The 25,215-nt window shown below is 45.7% G+C and overlaps 1 protein-coding gene across 1 annotated transcript in view; it reads left to right on the forward strand.

The window, feature by feature from the left end:
• sycp2 (synaptonemal complex protein 2) overlaps positions 1-25,215 on the forward strand; it is a 1,164,109-nt gene that overhangs the window by 912,999 nt on the left and 225,895 nt on the right. The window contains exon 32 of the mRNA XM_070894856.1: positions 5,328-5,466. Coding sequence (XP_070750957.1) covers positions 5,328-5,466 — 139 coding nt within the window. The remainder of the gene's footprint in view (positions 1-5,327; positions 5,467-25,215) is intronic.

Genomic DNA, 25,215 nt, shown 5'->3' on the forward strand with positions numbered 1-25,215 from the left:
GCAACTTTGACCCTGATCGCCTGGCAAACCAGGCATGCAGGCAGGCAAAATTGCCCGTGGGACTGAATCGCTGACGACCCGCAGGTTCTCAATGTAACCTCTTCTGAGCAGGCAGGAGGGATACCTGCTCGGAGCTCGGAGTGTCCTTTATATATATAAATTGGGCTCCAATTATGTCATTGGGACAAGTTCAACCGGAGTTCTGCGTGGGGAAGCTGTTGTGACTTTCCTGCCAGGCCCAACTATTGGGAAGAGGAGGCAGGGCCTGAAGAGGCCGTAAAGGTAAGTTTCCTTTACTTTTTTTGAGCTACGGAACGAATATGAAGCATTAGAGAGGAGAAAGAAGGTGCACAAAGGGCTGGGAGAGAAAAATAGCATTAGAATAAAGAGCAGATCAGAAATAGGGATCAGACAGGAGAGAAGTACAAAGCAGACTAAAGCAGGTTTAGAGTGCATGGCCTATTCCTGCCGGAAATTGTGTTGGGGAAATTGATGGGATTGAAGGCCGATAAATCCCCAGGGCCTGATGGACTGCATCCCAGAGTACTTAAGGAGGTGGCCTTGGAAATAGTGGATGCATTGACAGTCATTTTCCAACATTCCATAGACTCTGGATCAGTTCCTATCGAGTGGAGGGTAGCCAATGTAACCCCACTTTTTAAAAAAGGAGGGAGAGAGAAAACAGGGAATTATAGACCGGTCAGCCTGACATCGGTAGTGGGTAAAATGATGGAATCAATTATTAAGGATGTCATAGCAGTGCATTTGGAAAGAGGTGACATGATAGGTCCAAGTCAGCATGGATTTGTGAAAGGGAAATCATGCTTGACAAATCTTCTGGAATTTTTTGAGGATGTTTCCAGTGGAGTGGACAAGGGAGAGCCAGTTGATGTGGTATATTTGGACTTTCAGAAGCCGTTCGACAAGGTCCCACACAAGAGATTGATGTGCAAAGTTAGAGCACATGGGATTGGGGGTAGTGTACTGACATGGATTGAGAACTGGTTGTCAGACAGGAAGCAAAGAGTAGGAGTAAATGGGTACTTTTCAGAATGGCAGGCAGTGATTAGTGGGGTACCGCAAGGTTCTGTGCTGGGGCCCCAGCTGTTTACACTGTACATTAATGATTTAGATGAGGGAATTAAATGTAGTATCTCCAAATTTGCGGATGACACTAAGTTGGGTGGCAGTGTGAGCTGTGAGGAGGATGCTGTGAGGCTGCAGAGCGACTTGGATAGGTTAGGTGAGTGGGCAAATGCATGGCAGATGAAGTATAATGTGGATAACTGTGAGGTTATCCACTTTGGTGGTAAAAACAGAGAGACAGACTATTATCTGAATGGTGACAGATTAAGAAAAGGGGAGGTGCAAAGAGACCTGGGTGTCATGGTACATCAGTCATTGAAGGTTGTCATGCAGGTGCAGCAGGCGGTTAAGAAAGCAAATGGCATGTTGGCCTTCATAGCAAGGGGATTTGAGTACAGGGGCAGGGAGGTGTTGCTACAGTTGTACAGGGCATTGGTGAGGCCACACCTGGAGTATTGTGTACAGTTTTGGTCTCCTAACCTGAGGAAGGACATTCTTGCTATTGAGGGAGTGCAGCGAAGGTTCACCAGACTGATTCCCGGGATGGCGGGACTGACCTATCAAGAAAGACTGGATCAACTGGGCTTGTATTCACTGGAGTTCAGAAGAATGAGAGGGGACCTCATAGAAACATTTAAAATTCTGACGGGGTTAGACAGGTTAGATGCAGGAAGAATGTTCCCAATGTTGGGGAAGTCCAGAACCAGAGGTCACAGTCTAAGGATAAGGGGTAAGCCATTTAGGACCGAGATGCGGAGGAACTTCTTCACCCAGAGAGTGGTGAACCTGTGGAATTCTCTACCACAGAAAGTTGTTGAGGCCAATTCACTAAATATATTCAAAAAGGAGTTAGATGAGGTCCTTACTACTAGGGGGATCAAGGGGTATGGCGAGAAAGCAGGAATGGGGTACTGAAGTTGAATGTTCAGCCATGAACTCATTGAATGGCGGTGCAGGCTCGAAGGGCCGAATGGCCTACTCCTGCACCTATTTTCTATGTTTCCAAGAAAGTGGTGGCCAAGTGGCAGAGTCGAGTGGCTGCCGATTTGGAGTCCAATGGCCGCGCCTGTGATTTTCCGGTGGTCCCCACTTCCACCCCATTGCTGCCGACCCCACCTACGTGTCATCGCCAATCTCCCGCACCTCAATCGATAGCATAAAAAATCTTTGGGCCAGCGAGCGATACCCCCAACAGCTTTTTCTGTCATTGCATCTTGTTTTCAGTGTGTGAGACATGGCTGCACGGTGGCTATTCAAAGGAGGGCGCACTGCCGCAGCCACCATTTTATTTATTTTACCGGGCTACTTTCAGATTGACCGGACAGTTGTGCCCCTGGGATCGGCCGGGCCACCAACACGCATCCCCTCTTGGGTGCCAGGCCACTGGTCCGGCCAAAACCCTCCCTGGTGGCCCAGTGGACCGAACTAAAATCTTTACAGTGCTCGCAGCGGCCAACCCTTTAAGTGAAGGGGAGAGACGTGGTGATGCTTGTGCTCCGCTGATGACTGAGAGCACCGGAGACTCCGTCCCGCCTCCACTTCCGCCCCTCTTGTGGTCGATCTTCTGCTTACCGCCCCACTGCCACCCCCATTATGACCGACTTCCGGTCCACCTGAAAATAAATGACAAAGGGCTGAATTTCACAAAAGAGGCCACCTCATCCAACGCAGTGGAAAAACACGTCAAAAGCAGCAGGTGCGATCTGTTTTGGGCAGAGTTGAATTTCTATTCATGTGTGTAAATGCAGGGAGTGCGGTAAACATAGAAACTTTGAAAATAGGTGCAGGAGTAGGCCATTCGGCCCTTCGAGCCTGCACCAGCATTCAATAAGATCATGGCTGATCATTCACCTCAGTACCCCTTTCCTACTTTCTCTCCATACCCCTTGATCCATTTAGCCGTAAGGGCCATATCTAACTCCCTCTTGAATATATCCAATGAACTGGCATCAACAACTCTCTGCGGTAGAGAATTCCACAAGTTAACAACTCTCTGAGTGAAGAAGTTTCTCCTCATCTCAGTCCTAAATGGCTTACCCCTTATCCTTAGACTTTGTCCCCTGGTTCTGGACTTCCCCAGCATCGGGAACATTCTTCCTGCATCTAACCTGTCCAGTCCCGTCAGAATTTTATATGTTTTTATGAGATTCCCTCTCATCCTTCTAAACTCCAGTAAATACAGGCCCAGTCGATCCAGTTTCTCCTCATATGTCAGTCCTGCCATCCCGGGAATCAGTCTGGTGAACCTTCGCTGCACTCCTTCAATAGCAAGAACGTTCTTCCTCAGATTAGGAGACCAAAACTGAACACAATATTCCAGGTGAGGCCTCACCAAGGCCCTGTACAACTGCAGTAAGACCTCCCTGCTCCGATACTCAAATCCCCTAGCTATGAAGGCTAGCATACCATTTGACTTCTTCACCACCTGCTGTACCTGCATGCCAACTTTCAATGACTGATGTACCATGACACCCAGGTCTCGTTGCATCTCCCCTTTTCCTAATCTGCCGCCATTCAGATAATATTCTGCCTTCATGTTTTTGCCCCCAAAGTGGATAACCTCACATTTATCCACATTATACTGCATCTGCCATACATTTGCCCACTCATCTAACCTGTCCAAGTCACCCTGCAGCCTCTTAGCATCCTCCTCACAGCTCACACTGCCACCCAGCTTAGTGTCATCTGCAAACTTGGAGATATTACACTCAATTCCTTCATCCAAATCAGTGATGTATATTGTAAATAGCTGGGGTCCCAGCACTGAGCCCTGCGGCACCCCACTAGTCACTGCCTGCCATTCTGAAAAGGACCCGTTTATCCCGACTCTCTGCTTCCTGTCTGCCAACCAGTTCTCTATCCACGTCAGTACATTACCCTCAATACCATGTGCCTTGATTTTTCACACCAATCTCTTGTGCAGGACATTGTCAAAAGCCTTTTGAAAGTCCAAATACACCACATCCACTGGTTCTCTCTTGTCCACTCTAATAGTTACACCCTCAAAAAATTCTAAAAGATTTGTCAAGCATGATTTCCCTTTCATAAATCCATGCTGACTTGGACCGATCGTGTCACTGCTTTCCAAATGCGCTGCTATTTCATCTTTAATAATTGATTCCAACATTTTCCCCACTACTGATGTCAGGCTAACCCGTCTATAATTATCTGTTTTCTCTCTCCCTCCTTTTTTAAAAAGTGTTGTTACATTAGCTACCCTTAGGTCCATAGGAACTGATCCAGAGTCGATAGGCTGTTGGAAAATGATCAGCAATGCATTCACTATTTCTAGGGCCACTTTCTTAAGTACTCTGGAATGCAGACTATCAGGCCCCGGGGATTTATCGGCCTTCAATCCCGTTAATTTCCCGAACACAATTGAAAAGGAAAACATTGCAACACTATGGGAAATAGCAAGGGAGCGGGACTAATTAGATAACTCTTCACAGAGCTGGCACAGACATGATGGACTGAAAGGCTTCCTTCTGTGCTGTAAGATTTTATGATGCTGCGATCACCAGACTGAATGTGTAAACCTTTAAAGGGGCAGTGAACCCGAGAGTGATTCCGCAAGATCCTGCAAATCCGCTGGGAGGATAGACGCACCAACGCCAGTGTCCTCGATCAGGCCAACCTCCCCATCATCAAAGCACTGACCACACTCGACCAACTCCGTTGGATGGGCCTGACACAAGCTTCCCAAAGCAAGCGCTCTATTCGGAACTCCTGCACAGCAAGTGAGCCCCAGGTGGACAGAGGAAACGTTTAAAGGACACCCTCAAAGCCTCCTTGATAAAGTGCAACATCACCACCGATATCTGGGAATCCCTGGCCAAAGACTGCCCTAAGTGGAGGAAGTGCATCCGGGAGGGCATTGAGCACCTTGAGTTTCATCGCCGAGAGCATGCAAAAATCAAGCACAGGCAGCGGAAGGAGCATGCGGCAAACCAGTCCCACCCACCCTTTCCTTCAACCACTGTCTGACCCACCTGTGTCAGAGACTGTAATTCCTGTATTGGAATATTCAGTCACCTGAGAACTCACTTTTAGAGTGGAAGCAAGTCTCCCTCGATTTCGAGGGATTGCCAATGATGATGATGATTTGGTTTTTTATTTTGTGGATGCATATTGTATTTCATTCAAAGAATGAGTAAGTCTATCGACAGTAAATATAATGCTTTCTGTTTGGAATAGCCTCAGATATCCTCCTAAATGATATCTACTAATATTTTGTATTTCAGCCAATACCAGCTAAGAAGGTTTGTGAGAATTCCAAGAGAGAAGCTAATATGCCAACTGTTTGTATGAATCCCCATGAAATATCCGAAGTTTCATCAATTCTATCATTCGCTGATACTTCATCAGTTGAGAAGATCAGATGTAAGAGTTTTCTTTAGATTGTGTAGAGAAATATGGGTGCATGCGTGTGAAAAATGTCAACTAGTCACCTACAGATAGATTACAGTACAAAATATCCATAGACTTTGTGAACCGATTAACTTTGTAATTCCACAAATCATATTTAATTAAGGTAAGTCATTAATCAGTATATTTTATACCAGTTATATTTGAGTTTGCAGTCTGCTCCTTTCAACCAATTTGCTGCACTATGTACTCATTCTTACCCTCGCCCTCCTCTCTGAGACACTCCCCTTCCTGCCCTCGATCCCCCTCCTCTCTCAGACTCGCCTCTTCCTGCTCTCCCCCTCCTCTCTCAGACTCTCCCATTCCTGCCCTCGCTATCCCCCTCCTCTCTCAGACTCTCCCATTCCTGCCCTCGCTATCCCCCTCCTCTCTCAGACTGTCCCTCTCCTTATCCTGATCCCTACCTGCTGTCTTCTCACCCTGCAACTTCGCGATTAACACACTTAAGAAATAACCAGCAAAACAATTAACTGATTAATTATAGAAGTTAACTGTGGTCAGCTTGGAGCCACAGTATGGATATCAGGTAAGGACATGATGGGGCTCCTTCTTGTCATTATAAAGACATTAAAAATATTCACTGTCTAATGTGCATGATCAATAAAATGGTTACATAGAATATACAACACAGAAACAGGCCATTCGACCCAAGCAGGCCATGCTGGTGTTTATGCTCCACTCGAGCCTCCTCCCGTCCTTACTCATCTAACTCTTATCAGCATAACCCTCTATTCCCTTCTCCCTCATATGCTTATCTAGCCTCCCCCTAAATGCATTTATACTACTCGCTTCAACCACTCCCTGTAATAATGAGTTCCACATTCTCACCACTCTCTGGGGAAAGACTTTTCTTCTGAATTCCCTATTTAATTTCTTGGTGACTATCTTATATTGATGGCTTATATTGATGGCCTCTAGTTTTGCTCTTCCCCACAAATGGAAAGATTCTAGAATCATAGAATGGTTACAGCATGGAAGAAGGCCAATCAGCCCGTTGGCCTCCCTCTGTATCCACTCTATCAAATAATCATAATTTTAAAGACCACTATTAGATCATCCCTCAGGAGAAAAGCAACCCGCCTGTTCATCCTTTCCTGATGGGTATAACTTGCATTTCTGGTATCATCCTTGTGAATCTTTTTTGCACAATCTCCACTGCCTCTATATCCTTTTTATAATATAGCGACCCGAACTGTTCATAGTACTCCAAGTGTGGTCTAACCAAGATTCGATACAAGTTTGGCATAACTTCACTACTTTTCAGTTCTAGCCCTCTAGAAATAAACCCTAGTGCTTGGTTTGCTTTTTTATTGTCTTATTAACCTGTGTCAACACCCATAAAACACTTGAGCAAAACTGAACATGTTCAGGCGAGGAAGCTGAAAAAGCAGGCGAGGAAGCTGGAAACATCTTTGCAGTGCAGAATGACTGAGTGGCCTATTATGATCTTATTTGGGCTAAAAAAAATGTTTACCAGGCTATAAAATTAGAAACAAAGAAGTTCACAGCACATGAGGCCACTTGGCCCATCATGCTGGTACCTGCTCTTAGAGTAATCCTAAACCAATCGCATTGCCTTGTGCTATCCTCATAGCTGTATCACTCCAATACTTCAAATATTTATCAATGTTCCCTTCAAAGATGCACAGGTCTCTGCCTTATTCTGTGGCAAAGCTCTGACAACGTTTTTCAGAAAGAAAATCTTCTCAACCTCTCTTCACATTCTTGGTGACAATTTTAAATCAAGTACCCCTCATTGCTGCCAACCAGAGGAAATAGTCCTTTCCTATTCACCTTATCAAAACCCTTCTATTAAATCTGGAAACTGTCCCAGTATCTCAAATCTCTGCTTAGTTCCCCATGCCTGGTATGATCTTGGTGAATCTATACTATGCACTCTTTACAGAAAGAACATTAAAGTTATAATGAAACATAGAAACATAGAAAATAGGTGCAGGAGCAGGCCACTCAGCCCTTCGAGCCTGCACTACCATTCAATATGATCATGGCTGATCATTCAACCTTAGTACCCCACCCCAGCCTTCCCTCCATATCCCCTGATCCCTTTAGCCGCAGGGCCACATCTAACTCCCTTTTGAATATGTCCACCAAACTGGACCCAACAACTTTCTGTGGCAGAGAATTCCACAGGTTCACAACCCTCTAGGTGAAAATATTTCTCCACATCTTGGTCCTATATGGCTTACTCCTTATCCTTAGACTGTGGTTCTGGACTTCCCCAACATCGGGAACATTCTTCCTGCATCTAATCTGTCCAGTCCCGTCAGAATTTTATAAGTTTCTATGAGATCCCCTCTCATTCTTCTAAATTCCAGTGAGTATAAGCTTAGCTGATCCAATCTTTTCCTCATATGTCAGTCCTGTCATCCCGGGAATCAGTCTGGTGAACCTTCGCTGCACTCCCTCAATAGCAAGCACGTCCTTCCTCAGATTAGGAAACCAAAACTGAACACAATACTCAAGGTGTGGTCTCACCAAGGCCCTGTACAACTGAGGCAAGACCTCCCTGCTCCTATACTCAAATTCCCTCGCTATGAAGGACAGCATGCCATTTGCTTTCTTTACTGCCTGCTGTACCTGCATGCCTACCTTCAATGACTAGTGTACCATGACACCCAGGTCTCGTTGCACCTCCCCTTTTACTAATCTGTCACCATTCAGATAATATTCTGCCTTCCTGTTTTTGTCACCAAAGTGGATAATCTCACATTTATCCACATCTGCCATGCATTTGCCCATTCACCTAACCTGTCCAAGTCCCCCTGCAGCCTCTTAGCTTCATCCTCGCAGCTCACACTGCCACTCAGCTTTGTGTCATCTGCAAACTTGGAGATATTACATTCAATTCCTTCGTCTAAATCATTAATGTATATTGTAAATAGCTGGGGTCCCAGCACTGAACCCTGCGGCACCCCACTAGTCACTGCCTGCCATCAGAACCCTCATGGACAACCCCAACAGCGACAGACCAGAACGCCGCACCGCCATAGTTGCCCGGGAACTTAAGACGCTTTGATATTGATATCGCCGCCCTAAGCGAGACCCGGCGGGCAGGGGAAGGCCAGCTCAAGGAACAAGGTGGAGGTTACACCTTCTTCGGGAAAGGAAAACCAGAGGCAGAATGCCGCCTCCATGGAATCGGCTTCGCCATCAAAAACGAGCTGGTCGACCGTCTCAAAGACACCCCCTGCGGGACCAACGAAAGCCTCATGACGCTTCGACTCACCCTATCCCGGAACAGTCATCAGTGCTTACACCCCAACACTCGATGCAACAGATGAGGCCAAAGAGGGTTTTTACTCCAACCTCTCAAAATCCCTCACCTGCGTCCCCGCGGGTGACAAACTGATCCTCCTCGGTGATTTCAACGCAAGGGTCGACAGGGACACAGATCTCTGGAGAGGCGTGATTGGCAGAGAGGGCGTAGGGAAAGCCAACTCCAGCGGTACCCTACTCCTGACAAAATGTCTAGAGCATGAACTTGTCATCACCAACACATTGTTCCGCCAGAGGGACAAATACAAGGCATCGTGGCAACACCCTCGCTCCAAGCACTGGCACCTGCTCGACTATGTCATCATCCGAGCCAGGGATCGCAAGGATGTGCGCATCACCCATGCCATGATAGGAGCTGATGACTGCTGGACAGATCACCGCCTAATCAGATCCATCATTGACATCAACATAGCCCCAAAGGGAAGGGGGCAGCAGAAGCAGTGTCGCAAAAAAGTCAATGCCGGGGCACTTAAGGACCCAGCTAAGCGCCTCACAGCTAACCTGGTGTACCTTGATGACCCCGAGATGCAGAATGCCCACAGCGCTTGGTCTGCCCTCCAGGCCTCCATAACCAGTGACTGCAAGGAGACACTCGGTCACTCAACCAGGAAACATCAGCTGGTTTGATGAGAATGATCAGGAGATTCAAGAATGAATTGATTGCAAGCACAGGGTATTTCTGAGCCTTAAACAGCAACCCAACTTGGGAGCAGCAAAGCAGCATTACAGACGGCTAAAGGCTGAGGTCCAACAAAAAACCCGAGACCTAAAGAACAAATGGTGGATGAAGAAAGCACAGGAGATACAGCAGCTGGCCGACAATCATGATGTACGAGGATTCTTCACCGTAGTCAAGGCCACATACGGACCAAACTCCCAAGGCCCCACCCCACTTCTAGCCAAGAACGAGGAAACACTCATCAAGGACACCGAGGCAGTCAGGGCCCGCTGGAAGGAACACTTCGAGGATTTCCTCAATTGAGACTCTGCCTTTGACTCGAGTGTTCTCGACTCTATTCCGCAGCATGCAACCCGCCACCACCTCAGTGAGACCCCAACGCTGCATGAGGTAGAAAAGGCCATAAGACAGATAAAAAACAACAAGGCTACGGGAGCGGATGGAATCCCTGCTGAGGCACTGAAGTATGGCGGAGAGGCACTACTGGCATGAATACATGACCTCACCTCTTTCATCTGGAGGGAGGAGAGCATGCAGGGAGATCTTAGAGATGCAATGATCGTGACCATCTTTAAAAAAGGGTACAGGTCCGACTGCGGCAACGACAGAGGAATCTCCCTACTATCAACCACTGGGAAAGTCGTCGCTAGAGTCCTCCTCACCCATCTTCTCCCCGTGGCTGAGCAGCTCCTCCCGAAGTCGCAGTGCGGATTTCGTCCTCTTCGGGGCACAACGGACATGATTTTTGCAGCACGACAGCTGCAGGAAAAATGCAGGGAACAGCGCCAGCCCTTATACATGGCCTTCTTCGACCTTACAAAGGCCTTTGACACTGTCAACCGCGAGGGTCTATGGAGCGTCTTCCTCCGTTTTGGATGCCCTCAAAAGTACGTCACTATACTCCGCCTGCTCCATGACGACATGCATGCCGTGATCCTTACCAACAGATCCATTACAGACCCATTTCATGTCCAGACCAGGGTCAAGCAGGGCTGCGTCATCACCCAAACTCTCTTCTCAATCTTCCTTGTTGCCATACTCCACCCCATAGTTGATAAGCTCCCCGCTGGAGTGGAACTAGACTACAGAACCAGTGGGAAGCTGTTCAACCTTTTCCAGGCCAGGTCCAAGACCACTCCAACCTCTGTCGTCGAGCTACAGTACGCGGACAATGCCTGCGTCTGTGCACACACAGATGCTGAACTCCAGGACATTGTCGACGTATTTACCGAGGCATTTGAAAGCATCGGCCTTACGCTAAACAATAGTAAGACAAAGGTCCTCCACCAGCCTGTCCTCGCCGCACAGCACTGCACCCCAGACATCAAGATCCACGGCGTGGCCTTGGACAACGTGGACCACTTCCCCTATCTCGGGAGCCTCCTATCAACAAGAGCAGGCATTGATGACGAGATCCAACACCGCCTCCAGTGTGCCAGTGCAGCCTTCGGCCGCCTGAGGAAAAGAGTGTTTGAAGACCAGTCTCTCAAAACTGTCATGGAGCTGATGGTCTACAGGGCCGTAGTAATACCCGCCCTCCTGTGTGGATCAGAGACGTGGACCATGGACAGTAGACACCTCAAGTCACTGGAGAAATACTACCAGCGATGTCTCCGCAAGATCCTGCAAATTCCCTGGGAGGACAAACGCACAAATATTAGCGTCCTCATCCAGGCCAACATCCCCAGCATTGAAGCACTGACCACACTTGGTCAGCTCTGCTGGGCAGGCCACTAAGTTCGCATGCCAGACACGAGACTCCCAAAGCAAGTGCTCTACTTGGAACTCGTCCATGGCAAACGAGCCAAAGGCGGGCAGAGGAAACGTTACAAGGACATCGTCAAAGCCTCCCTGATAAAGTGCGACATCCCCACTGACACCTGGGAGTCCCTGGCCATAGACTGCTCTAAGTGGAGGAAGTGCACCCGGGAGGGCGCTGAGCACCTCGAGTCACATCGCCGAGAGCATGCAGAAATCAAGCGCAGGCAGTGGAAAGAGCGTGCAGCAAACCAGGTTCCTTACCCACCCTTTCCCTCAACGACTATCTGTCCCACGTGTGACAGAAACTGTGGTTCTCGTATTGGACTATTCAGCCACCTAAAAACTCATGCTAAGCGTGGAAGCAAGTCTTCCTCGATTCCGAGGGACTGCCTATGATAATACTGAAAAGGACCTGTTTATCCCGACTCTCTGCTTCCTGTCTGCCAACCATTTCTCTATCCACATCAATACATTACCCCCAATACCATGTGCCTTAATTTTACACGCTAATCTCTTGTGTGGGACCTTGTCAAAAGCCTTTTGAAAGTCCAAATACACCACATCCACTGGTTCTCCCTTATCCACTCTACTAGTTACATCCTCAAAAAACTCTCGAAGATGAGATGGTCAAAACTGCACATAATACTCTGGATTAACGTTTGCTTTTACAAATTTATCGTAATCCATTTGCTCTGGTACTCACCTATTTATGAAATTCAAAATGCTATGAGTAAAACAAAATAATTAAGTAGTACAGTGACTTGCAGTGCCGCTTCACAGCACTGTGTATAAAGAGGGCTGGTGGGGTGGGTCAGTGCAACTTCATTTAAAGTACCACATGTATGCACAGCACTTTGGAGTATCACTGATCAGGTTTAGAGGTTTGATTTCTAAGTCTGTTAACTTTCTGTTTCAAACCATGCTATTATGTCGGAAAACCAGGCAAGCAGCAATATTTCGATAGTGTCATTATTCGGGAGTTCATGCTTTCTTGTCTCTTGGAAATCAGCACAGAGCTCCTTCAGTAAAGTTCAGGAACGCAAGTGTGACCCTGAGCTCCCGGTCGCCCATCACTTGAATTCTCCGCTCCACTCCCATTCTGATCTCTCCATCCTCGGCCTCCTACACTGTTCCAATGAAGCTCAATGCAAGCTCGAGGAACAGCACCTCATCTTTCGTTTAGGCACTTTACAGCCTTCTGGTCTCAACATCGTGTTCAACAATTTCAGACCGTAACCTCTGCCCATATTTTGTTCCCTTTCCTCCTTTTTTTTTTACAAACCCCCCACCTCCCCGCTTTTTATTTTTATTTTTTCCTCTGTTTCCCGTGGCAGCTGGTAATTATTCCATCATTCAAACCCTCTCTAGACTCATCTTTTGTTTCCTAACTTGTGCCATTACCATCCCAATTTGGCCCATCATCCCTTTTATCTTTAAAATCTCTCCTGCCTTGCACCCAAACACAGACCTTCCCTTTTGTTCTTCTCTCACCGCCCCTTTCAGTGCAACTGCTGCAACTGCACTTCCTTAACAATCTGTTACTTTGTGAAATTTTGCCAGTTCTGATGAAGGGTCACAGACCCGAAACGTTGACTTTGTTTCTCTCCACAGATGCTGCTTGAGATTTCCAGCATTTTCTGTTTGCATCTCAGGAACAATCACCTGATTGATGTCATAATCTACCTTTTTAGCTTGGGAAGTCAGGGAGAAAAGTAATGATTAATCCCCTGAAGGAAAAATGCAGCTAGAATCTTCCATTGTCGACAATTTAATAACACTGGCATTAAATTCATAAATCATGCAGGTAATATTGGTCAAGAGGTATATTACATTTTTAAATGATTACATTGGAAACATAGAAACATAGAAAATAGGTGCAGGAGTCGGCCATTCGACCCTTCGAGCCTGCACCACCATTCAGTATGATCATGGCTGATCATGCACTTCAGTACCCCATTCCTGCTTTCTCTCCATGCCCCTTGATCCCTTTAGCCGTAAGGGCCACATCTAACTCCCTTTTGAATATATCTAACGAACTGGCTTCAATAACTTTCTGTGGTAGAGAATTCCACAGGTTCACAATTCTCTGAGTGAAGAAGTTTTTCCTCATCTCGGTCCTAAATGGCTTACCCCTTATCTTTAGACTGTGACTCCTGATTCTGGACTTCCCCAACATCGGGAACATTCTTCCTGCAAATAACCTGTCCAATCCCGTCAGAATTTTATACGTTTCTAAGAGATCCCCTGTCATTCTTCTAAATTCCAGTGAATATAAGCCTAGTCGATCCAGTCTTTCTTCATATATCAGTCCTGTCATCCCGGGAATTAGTCTGGTGAACCTTCGCTGCACTCCCTCAATAGCAAGACTGTCCTTCCTCAGATTAGGAGACCAAAACTGTACACAATATTCAAGGTGTGGCCTCACCAAGACCCTGTACAACTGTAGCAACACCTCCCTGCCCCTGTACTCAAATCCTCTCGCTATGAAGGCCAACATGCCATTTGCCTTCTTCACCGCCTGCTGTACCTGTATGCCAACTTTCAATGACTGATGTACCATGATACCCAGGTCTCGTTACACCTCCCCTTTTACTAATCTGTCACCATTCAGATAATAATCTGCCTTCCTGTTTTTACCACCAAAGTGGATAACCTCACATTTATCTACATTATACCGCATCTGCCATGTATTTGCTCACTCAACTAACCTGTCCAAGTCACCCTGCAGCTTCTTAGCATCCTCCTCACAGCTCACGCTGCCACCCAGCTTTGTGTCATCTGCAAACTTGGAGATATTACATTCAATTTCTTCGTCTAAATCATTAATGTATATTGTAAATAGCTGGGGTCCCAGCACTGAACCTTGCGGTACTCCACTAGTCACTGCCTGCCCTTCTGAAAAGGACCCGTTTATTCCTACTCTTTGCTTCCTGTCTGCCAACCAGTTCTCTATCCACATCAGTACATTACCCCCAATACCATGTGCTTTAATTTTGCACACTAATCTCTTGTGTGGGACCTTGTCAAAAGCCTTATAAAAGTCTAAATACACCACATCCACTGGCTCTCTCTTGTCCACTCTACTAGTTACATCCTCAAAACATTCTAGAAGATTTGTCAAGCATGATTTCCCTTTCATAAATCCATGCTGACTTGGACCGATCCTGTCACTGCTTTCCAAATGCGCTGCTATTACATCTTTAATAATTAATTCCAACATTTTCCCCACCACAGATGGCAAGCTAACCGGTCTATAATTCCCCGTTTTCTCTCTCCCTCCTTTTTTAAAAAGTGGGGTTACATTAGCTACCCCCCAGTCCATAGGAATTGATCCAGAGTCGATAGACTGTTGGAAAATGATCACCACTGCATCCACTATTTCTAGGGCCACTTGCTTAAGTATTCTGGGATGCAGACTATCAGGCCCTGGGGATTTATCGGCCTTCAAACCCATCAATTTTCGTAACACAATTTGCTGACTAATAAGGATTTCATTTAGTTCCTTCTTCTTGCTAGACCCTCGGTCCCCCTAGTATTTCCGGAAGGTTATTAGTGTCTTCCTTCGTGAAGACAGAACCAAAGTATTTGTTCAATTGGTCTGCCATTTCTTTGTTCCCCATTATAAATTCACCTGATTCTGACTGTAAGGGACCCACATTTGTCTTTATTAATCTTTTTCTCTTCACGGTTTTATGTTCCCTGCAAGCTTCCTCTCATACTCTATTTCCCCTCTCCTAATTAAACCCTTTGTCCTCCTCTGCTGAATTCTAATTTTCTCCCAGTCCTCAGGTTTGCTGCTTTTTTTGGCCACTTTATATGCCTCTTCCTTGAATTTAACACTATCCCTAATTTCCCTAGATATTATTTTGGGTTCACCATCACCAGCCATTCCTGTAACTGGATGTCCTGTCCCATATGATCTGCATTGTACCTTTCCTCTGCCTCAGAATCAATAGCACGACCTAGAGAACATAACAAAGAGCCATTACTCTAGACTATAGTTCCTGAAATATACTATGTGAATTCTGTACTCACGCCACTGGGACTGGATAAACATTCTTAGCAAGTTGAGACACAGCGTTTCAACAAAAAATTGTTTTTATTTTGAGGAATGAAAACAGAGCCATAATGTAAAAGAATAAGGAGAAAGCAACAGAGCAGGGTAGCACTGGGGGGAAATGAAAACCGGAACATGACAGGAAGGGACAGAATGTATAGGCATAAAAGTGAATCAGAAAGTGGGGTCAAAGCAGGAAAAAATGATTTAAAAATTTTTTTAAGCTCTTCATCTTAATACACGCAGCATTCGTAACAAAACAGATGAGCTGACGGCACAAATAGATACAAACGGGTATGATCTGATAGCCATTACAGAGATGTGGTTGCAAGGTGACCAAGGCTGGGAACTAAATATTCTGGGGTATTTGACAATTCGGAAGGACAGACAGAAAGGTAAGTATCTCTCTGACTCTTTCTCTTTTTAAACCAGATAAGTGGATTCACGATGGTGCATCCGCGAGGCTGAGAGCTTCGTGGATAGCACGTTTCATAAGAACATAAGAATTAGGAACAGGAGTAGGCCATCTAGCCCCTCGAGCCTGCTCCGCCATTCAATAAGATCATGGCTGATCTGGCCGTGGACTCAGCTCCACTTACCCGCCCGCTCCCCGTAACCCTTAATTTCCTTTTTGGTTAAAAATCTATCTATCTGTGACTTGAATACATTCAATGAGCTAGCCTCAACTGCTTCCTTGGGCAGAGAATTCCATAGATTCACAACTCTCTGGGAGAAGAAATTCCTTCTCAACTCGGTTTTAAATTGGCTCCCCCATATTTTGAGGCTGTGCCCCCTAGTTCTAGTCTCCCCGACCAGTGGAAACAACCTCTCCGCCTCTATCTTGTCTATCCCTTTCATTATTTTAAATGTTTCTATAAGATCACCCCTCATCCTTCTGAACTCCGAGTAAAGACCCAGTCTACTCAATCTATCATCATAAGGTAACCCCCTCATCTCCGGAATCAGCATAGTGAATCGTCTCTGTACCCCCTCCAAAGCCAGTATATCCTTCCTTAAGTGAGGTGACCAAAACTGCATGCAGTACTCTAGGTGCGGCCTTACCAATACCCTACACAATTGCAGCAGGACCTCCCTGCTTTTGTACTCCATCCCTCTCGCAATGAAGGCCAACATTCCTGATTACCTGCTGCACCTGCAAACTAACTTTTTGGGATTCATGCGCAAGGACCCCCAGGTCCCTCTGCACCACAGCATGTTGTAATTTCTCCCCATTCAAATAATATTCCTTTTACTGTTTTTTTCCCGAAGGTGGATGACCTCACACTTTCCGACATTGTATTCCATCAGGAGGTGATCACCCCACAGCTTAAAAGCATGCAGGCAGAGGGGAAGTGGGTGACCCCCAGACGGAGGAAGAACGCAAGGCAGGTAGTGCAGGAGTCCCCCCCGAGTCCATCTCGCTTTCAAACCGATGCTCCCTTCTGAGTACCGGTGAGGGCGATGGTGCCTCTGGGGAGTGTAGTCAGAGCTAAATCCACGACTTCACGGGGGGAGGGACAAAGGATGAATAAGGAGGGGCAGCTGCACAGGGGGGAGGGACAAAGAATAAAAGAGCTGTAGTGGTAGGGGATTCAATAGTTAGGGGAACAGACAGGTGTTTCTGTGGCCGTAGACATGACTCCACGTTGGTCAAAGATGTCACAGAGAGGACGCATTCTGGGGGGAGAGGGTAAACAGCTAGAGGTCGCGGTCCATATCAGGACCAATGACATAGGTAGAAAGAGAGATGAGGTCCTGCAGGCAAAATTTAGGGAGCTAGGAGGAAAATTAAAGGGTAGGACTTCAAAGGTAGTAATCTCCCGAGGTACTACCGGTGCCACGTGCTAGTGAGTATAAGAATAGAAGGATAGAGAAGATGAACACATGGCTGGAATGTTGGTGCAGAAGGGAGGGCTTTAAATTCCTGAGGCATTGGGACCGCTTCTGGGGGAGATGGGACCTGTACAAACCGGGCAGGTTGCACCTCAACAGCGCCGGGACCAATATCCTCGCGGGGAGTTTTGCTAGTGCTGTTGGGGAGAGTTTAAACTAGGTTGGCTGGGGGATGGGAACCTGAGAAATTCAATAGGGAAGGAAGTAAATCTGAAATTGGAAAGCAAGAATGTAGAAAGTGAATCCGTAAGACACAGGAAACAAGGACTAGTAAGTAGTAATCAAGGAGGTCTTCCTTTGCTGAATGGTATATACTTTAATGCAAGGAGTATAGTATTGTGTTCCTAACAAAGATGAGACTGCACACAGGGAGGTTAAAGTAACAGTGATCTCAGTCTTTATTAAGACACTGAAGAGTGAGAAACAGGCCTTCGGGGCCGGCTTATATACAGTGCTCCCAAGGGATGCTGGGATCCCTTGGGACATCAGGGGATGCGCTCCCTGGTGGCGGAATATGAGAGTGCATGCTTTACAGATGCACAACATATAGCGAATAAGGCGGATGAGCTAAGAGCACAGGTAGACACTTGGGAGTATGACATTATAGCCATTACAGAGACATGGCTGAAAGAGGGGCAGGTTTGGCAGATCAATATTCCTGGTTACAGGATTTTTAGACAAGACACAGAGGGAGGTAAAAAGGGGTGGGGGGTGGTCGTGGTATTGATTAAAGAAACTATTACAACAGTGAGGAGGGATGATATGTTAGAGGGATCCATATGAGTCTATATGGGTCGAATTGAAAAATAAAAAAGGGGCGATCACACTGCTGGGTGTGTATTATAGACCTCCAAACAGTGGGAGGGAGATAGAGGAGCAAATATGTAGGCAAATTTCTGTCAAGTCCAAAAACCATAGGACAGTAGTAGTAGGGGATTTTAACTATCCTAATATTGATTGGGACAAATATAGTGTGAAGGGTATAGAGGGTGCGAAATTCTTAAAATGCATTCAAGAGAACTTTTTTAGTCAGTATGTAACAAGCCCAACATGAGAGGGGGTGGATTTAGTTTTGGGGAATGAAGCTGGGCAGGTTGAAGCGGTATTAGTGGGAGAGCACTTGACTATAATTCAGTTAGATTCAAGTTAGTTATATATGACAAGGATAGACCTGGAATAAAAGTCTCAAATTGGGGAAAAGCTAACTTTGCTAAGTTGAGAAGTGATTTGGCCACAATGTACTGGAAACAGCTACTTCAAGATAAATCAGTGTCAGAGCAGTGGGAGACGATCCGGAGGGCTCAGGCCAAGCATGTACTCTGAAAGTAAAAGGGTAGGAATAATAATTCTAGAACCCCCTGGATGTCTAGAGACTTACAGGTGAGGATAAAGAAAAAAAGGGAAGCTTATGTCATATAACGATGGCTAAATACTGTAGAATCTCTGGAGGAATATAGAAAGTTAAGAGGTAAAATTAAAAGGGATATTAGGAATGCTAAGATAGAGCATGAAAAATTCTTAGCAAGTAAAATTAAAGAAAACCCAAAGATGTTCCATAAATATATTAAGAGCAAGAGGATGACTTAAAAAATGGTAGGGCCTATTCGAGACCATGAGGGTTATATATGTGTGGAAGCGGAAGATGTTGGTATGGTTCTTAATGAATACTTTGCGCCTGTTTTCACAAAGGAAAGGGGCAAGGCAGAAACTGCTATCGAGGCAGAGTGTGAAATTCTGGATGAAATAAGTATAGTGAGAGAGGAGGTATTAAGGAGTTCCGCAGCATTGAAAGTAGCTAAGTCCCCAGGCCCGGATGAAAAGCATCCCAGGCTGTTGAGTGAAGAAAAAGTGGAAATAGCAGAGGCCTTGACCATCATTTTCCAGTCGTCTTTGGAGTTGGGCATGGTGCTGGAGGACTGTTAATGTGGTACCCTTGTTTAAGAAGGGAGAAAGGGATAGACCAAGTAATTACAGGCCAGTCAGCCTAACCTCAGTGGTGGGAAAATTATTGGAAAAATCCTGAAAGACAGGATAAATCTACACTAAGAAAGGCAAGGATTAATTAGGGACAGTCAGCACGGATTTGTTCAGGGAAGATTGTGTTTGACTAACCTGATTGAATTTTTCGAGCAGGTAACCAGGAGGATCGATGAGGGTAATGCGAACGATGTAGTACTGTAGGAGGTGGTGTGTGGGGTCAGGTTCACCTCTGACCTTCTGAGTAGTTCGAATCGCTCCCATTCCCTGGGTTCTAGACTTTGGATTTATTTGAGGAATGTGACAAAGTGCAAGAGACAACTGGTTTGGTGCAAAGAACTTCGATTTTATTAAGGACAAGAAAATACAATGTCAAACTTGTAATCATTGAAATAAAGAACACTAAATCACATATTCAAAAGGGTTACAGAAATAATACACCTCCCACCTCCCAATGCCTAACCCTGACTAGGTTAAACTCCAGGTCAAACAGGGACTATGCTCACCAATCCTTTATTGTCAGTTGGCGGTGGTTCGCGATTCGCTGGACTCTGTAGGTTCTGCTTACCGTACCCCGAGCGTCGTAGAGGACGTCTCACTGCATAGTCTTCAGTTGGGTGGTGTCCGCTGATGCGGTAGGGTGCGTATTGGACTTATGGAGTGGGTAACCACTTTCTTTCGTTAGAAATAGGTTTCAAAAGTCTCTTTAGATTATGCTTCACCTGTTGGTAGTCAGGACTAGATTGTAGAGTGGAAACTTTCAAATCTTCGGTTTCTTTGAGAAGTTTTGTTTCGGAGTTGGTTGATCGCGGTGTTTCCGATGGTACCACGTTGGCTGTGGTCGGTTGCTGCCGCGATGGCGATGTCCGGAGTTACTGGGGCTGCTTTCTCTGCCGTGGTGATGTTCTTCCTTCTTCTTCGATAGCAGGACAGCATAGCCAGGGGAGGTCGCTGAGGCTGGAGAGGCTTGTTAAAACTGCTGCGGTGGTCTCTCTCCTTTATCCCTCTGATGCATTGCCATACATTCATTAAAACAGGGCCCCAGTTATAGTTTGGGAGCTGTTCTAATCTTCGTGTCAAATCAGCCCTGATTCTTTGTTTAATTTTTGGCAGGCCCATTAATATTAACCTGCCTCGGATGAGTCGATCTTTTAAATTTGTTTCTTGATGGGGAAAATTAGCTTTGGTATTTTCAATGTCTGCCTAGGTCTGGGTTTTTCATGCGGGCTGGATGTGCCATTGTCATTATGTATGCGCTGGATTGGTTTCTTGCTCAGAGTGATAGCTGGCTATCTCTGGGATTGTTGCTATGATAATGTCTCCCGGGGAGAAGGGTTTTCGAGTCTACACAATTCCCCAGACAATTTGTTTTAGCTTCAATACCCCAGACAGTTTCAATACTCAAAACTGGTTTCTCTTGAAGGATAGTTATCCTTTAGTTCTTGGCCCTTTCCACATGGACCCAATCTGCCTTGTAAAATCCCAAATTCAGTTAAAACTCGTAGTTTCTTCCATGTGCACTTCAGGATCTCAAACTTTCTGGTTGATCGTTCCAAATTAAATTTCCTTTTCAATGAGTCCAAACACTGGGGGGTTTTCCCACGAATTTTGCAACCCTACAGTACGATGTAGTGTAGATGGACTTTAGCAAAGCCTTTGATAAGGTCCCACATGGCAGACTTGTCACGAAGGTTAAAGCCCACGGGATCCGGGGCAAAGTGGCAAGTTGGATCCAAAATTGGTTTAGAGTTAGGAAGCAAAGGGTAATGGTTGATGGATGTTTTTATGACTGGAAGGATGTTTCCAGTGGGGTTCTGCAGGGCTCAGTGATGGGTCCCTTGCTTTTTGTGGTATAGAAACATAGAAAATAGGTGCAGGAGTAGGCCATTCGGCCCTTAGAGCCTGCACCACCATTCAATGAGTTCATGGCTGAACATGCAACTTCAGTATTCCATTCCTGCTTTCTCGCCATACCCCTTGATCCCCCTAGTAGTAAGGACTTCATCTAACTCCTTTTTGAATATATTTAGTGAATTGGCCTCAACAACTTTCTGTGGTAGAGAATTCCACAGGTTCAACACTCTCTGGGTGAAGAGGTTTCTCCTCATCTCGGTCCTAAATGGCTTACCCCTTATCCTTAGACTGTGACCCCTGGTTCTGGACTTCCCCAACATTGGGAACATTCTTCCTGCATCTAACCTGTCTAAACCCGTCAGAATTTTAAACGTTTCTATCAGATCCCCTCTCATTCTTCTGAACTCCAGTGAATACAAGCCCAGTTAATCCAGTCTTTCTTGATATGTCAGTCCTGCCATCCCGGGAATCAGTCTGGTGAACCTTCGCTGCACTTCCTCAATAGCAAGAATGTCCTTCCTCAAGTTAGGAGATCAAAACTGTACACAATACTCCAGGTGTGGCCTCACCAAGATCCTGTACAACTGTAGTTCCCTGCCGCTGTACTCAAATCCCCCAGCTATGAAGGCCAACATGTCATTTGCTTTCATAACCACCTGCTGTACCTGCATGCCAACCTTCAATGACTGATGTACCATGACACCCATGACACCTCGTTGCACCTCTCCTTTTCCTAATCTGTCACCATTCAGATAATAGTCTGTCTCTCTGTTTTTACCACCAAAGTGGATAACCTCACATTTATCCACATTATACTTCATCTGCCATGCATTTGCCCACTCACCTAACCTATCCAATTCACTCTGCAGCCTCATAGCATCCTCCTCGCAGCTCACACTGCCACCCAACTTTGTGTCATCCGCAAATTTGGAGATACTATATTTAATCCCCTCGTCTAAATCATTAATGTACAATGTAAACAGCTGGGGCCCCAGCACAGAGCCTTGCGGTACCCCACTAGTCACTGCCTGCCATTCTGAAAAGTACCCATTTAATCCTACTCTTTGCTTCCTGTCTGACAACTAGTTCTCAATCCACGTCAGCACACTATCCCCAATCCCATCTGCTTTAACTTTGCATATTAATCTCTTGTGTGGGACCTTGTCAAAAGCCTTCTGAAAGTCCAAATACACCACATCAACAGGTTCTCCCTTGTCCACTCCACTGGAAACATCCTCAAAAAATTCCAGAAGATTTGTCAAGCATGATTTCCCTTTCACAAATCCATGCTGACTTGGACCTATCATGTCACCTCTTTCCAAATGCGCTGCTATGACATCCTTAATAATTGATTCCATCATTTTACCCACTACCGATGACAGGCTGACCGGTCTATAATTCCCTGTTTTCTCTCTCCCTCCTTTTTTTAAAAGTGGGGTTACATTGGCTACTCTCCACTCCATAGGAACTGATCCAGAGTCTATGGAATGTTGGAAAATGACTGTCAATGCATCCGCTATTTCCAAGGCCACCTCCTTAAGTACTTTGGGATGCAGACCATCAAGCCCTGGGGATTTATCGGCCTTCAATCCCATCAATTTCCCCAACACAATTTCCTGACTAATAAGGATTTCCCTCAGTTCCTCCTTCTTACTAGACCCTCTGACCCCTTTTATATCCGGAAGGTTGTTTGTGTCCTTAGTGAATACCGAGCCAAAGTACTTGTTCAATTGGTCTGCCATTTCTTTGTTCCCCGTTATGACTTCCCCTGATTCTGACTGCAGGGGACCTACGTTTGTCTTTACTGACCTTTTTCTCTTTACATGTCTATAGAAGCTTTTGCAGTCCGTCTTAATGTTCCCTGCAAGCTTCCTCTCGTACTCTATTTTCCCTGCCTTAATCAAACCCTTTGTCCTCCTCTGCTGAGTTCTAAATTTCTTCCAGTCCCCGGGTTCGCTGATAATTCTGGCCATATATCAATGATCTAGATTTGAATATAGAGAGTATGATCAAGAAGTTTGCAGACGACACTAAAATTGGCTGTGTGGTTGATAATGAAGAGGAAAGTCATGGATTGCAGGAGGATATCAATCTACTGGTCAGGTGGGCAGAACAGTGGCAAATGGAATTTAATTCAGGGAAGTGTGAGGTACTGCACCTGGGGAGGGCTAATAAGGAAAGGGTATACACATTAAGCGATAGGGCACTTACAATTGTAAATGAACAAAGGGACCTTGGAGTGCTTATCCACAGATCCCTGAAAGTAGCAGGCCAGGTGCATAAGGTGGTTAAGAAGGCATATGGAATGCTTGCCTTCATTGGCCGAGACAAAGAATATAAGAGCAGGGAGGTTATGCCTCAACTGTATAATACTCTGGTTAGGCCACAGCTGGAGTACTGCGTGCAGTTCTGGTCACCGTATGATTGGAAGGACATGATTGCACGAGAGAGGGTGCAGAGGAGATTTACTCGGATGCTGCCTGGAATGGAGAATCTTAGCTATGAGGACAGATTGGATAGGCTGGGTTTGTTCTCATTGGAACAGAGAAGGCTGAGAGGAGTACAACATTTCGAGGAGCCTGGATGTAGTGGATAGCAAGGGCCTATTTCCCTTGGTGCATTGGTGAATTACAAGTGGGATAGTTTTAAAGTTGTTGGTGGAAGGTTCAGAGGGGATTTGAGGGGAAACTTCTTCATGCAGAGGGTTGTGGGGGTCTGGAACTCACTGCCTGGAAGTGGATGCAGAAACCCTCACCACATTTAAAAAGTGCTTGGATGGGCACTTAAAGTGTCGTAATCTGCAGGGTTACGGACCTAGAGCTGGTAATTGGGATTAGACTGGATAACCTCTTGTTGGCTGGTGCAGATGTAATGGCAAGTACTGCAGCAAATCGAATACGGCCAGGGCAATCTCCTGGACTACTTTCGATTGTCTGGATGGGTCGGAGAGGAACTTTCACAGATTTTTTTCCCCAATTGGCCTGACTTTTATGTTTTTTGCCTCTCCCAGGAGATCACATGGCTCCGGTTGGGGTGGAGTGTAGAATGTTGCAGTGCAAGGGGTGTCGCAGTTGTGTGGGGTGGACTGGTTGGGCTGCATGCTCTTACCTTTCCACCATTGATCATTGTTCATAGGTTTATATGTAACCTTCAGGGCCGTGTGACTCTTTGTCGGCCGGCTCGGACACGATGGTCCGAAATGGCCTTCTGCGCTGTAAATTTCGATGTTTCTATGAAAGGAAAAGGAAGTTGGTTAGCACTGTTAATAAAGGATGAAATCAGTGCATTAGTGAGAAAAGATATTGGCTCAGAAGATCAAGATGTTGAATCAGTTTAGGTGGAGATAAGGAATAATAAGGGGAAAAAGTCACTGGTGGGCGTAGTCTATAGGCCCCCCAACAGTAGTTACACTGTTGGACCGAGTATAAATCAAGAAATAATGGAGGCTTTAAAAAAATGAACGGCAATAATCAATGGCGATTTTAGCCTTCATATTGATTGGACAAAGCAAATTGGCCAGGGTAGCCTTGAGGAAGAGTTCATAGAGTGTATCCGGGATAGTTACCTTGAACAGTACATTGCGGAACCAACCAGGGAGCAGGCTATCTTAGATCTGGTACTTAGATCTGAGACAGGATTAATACACAATCTCCAAGTAAAGGATCCTCTAGGAATGAGTGACCATAACATGGCTGAATTTCAAATTCAGTTGGAGGGTGAGAAAGTTGGATCTCAAACCAATGTCCTAAGCTTAAATAAAGGAGACTACAAAAGATATGAGGGCAGAGTTGGCTAAAATGGACTGGGAAATTGATTAAAGTATGGGATGGTTGATGAGCAGTGACAGACATTTAAGGAGATATTTCATAACTCAACAAAAATATATCCCAATGAGAAGGAAAGGCTGTAAGGGAAGGGATAACCATCCATGGCTAACTAAGGAAATAAGGGATGGTATCAAATTGAAAACATGGGCATATAATGTGGCCAAGACTAGTGGGAGGCCAAAGGATTGGGAAACCTAAAAGCCAGCAGAGACTGACCAAAAAAAATAATAAAGAGAGGGAAGATAGATTATGAAAGTAAACTAGCATGAAATATAAAAACAAATAGTAAGAGTTTCTACAGGTACATAAAAAGGAAAAGAGTGGCTAAAGTAAATGTTGGTCCCATAGAGGATGAAACT

This window comes from Pristiophorus japonicus, chromosome 12 (genome assembly GCF_044704955.1).
Source record: "Pristiophorus japonicus isolate sPriJap1 chromosome 12, sPriJap1.hap1, whole genome shotgun sequence".
Taxonomy (NCBI): domain Eukaryota; kingdom Metazoa; phylum Chordata; class Chondrichthyes; family Pristiophoridae; genus Pristiophorus; species Pristiophorus japonicus.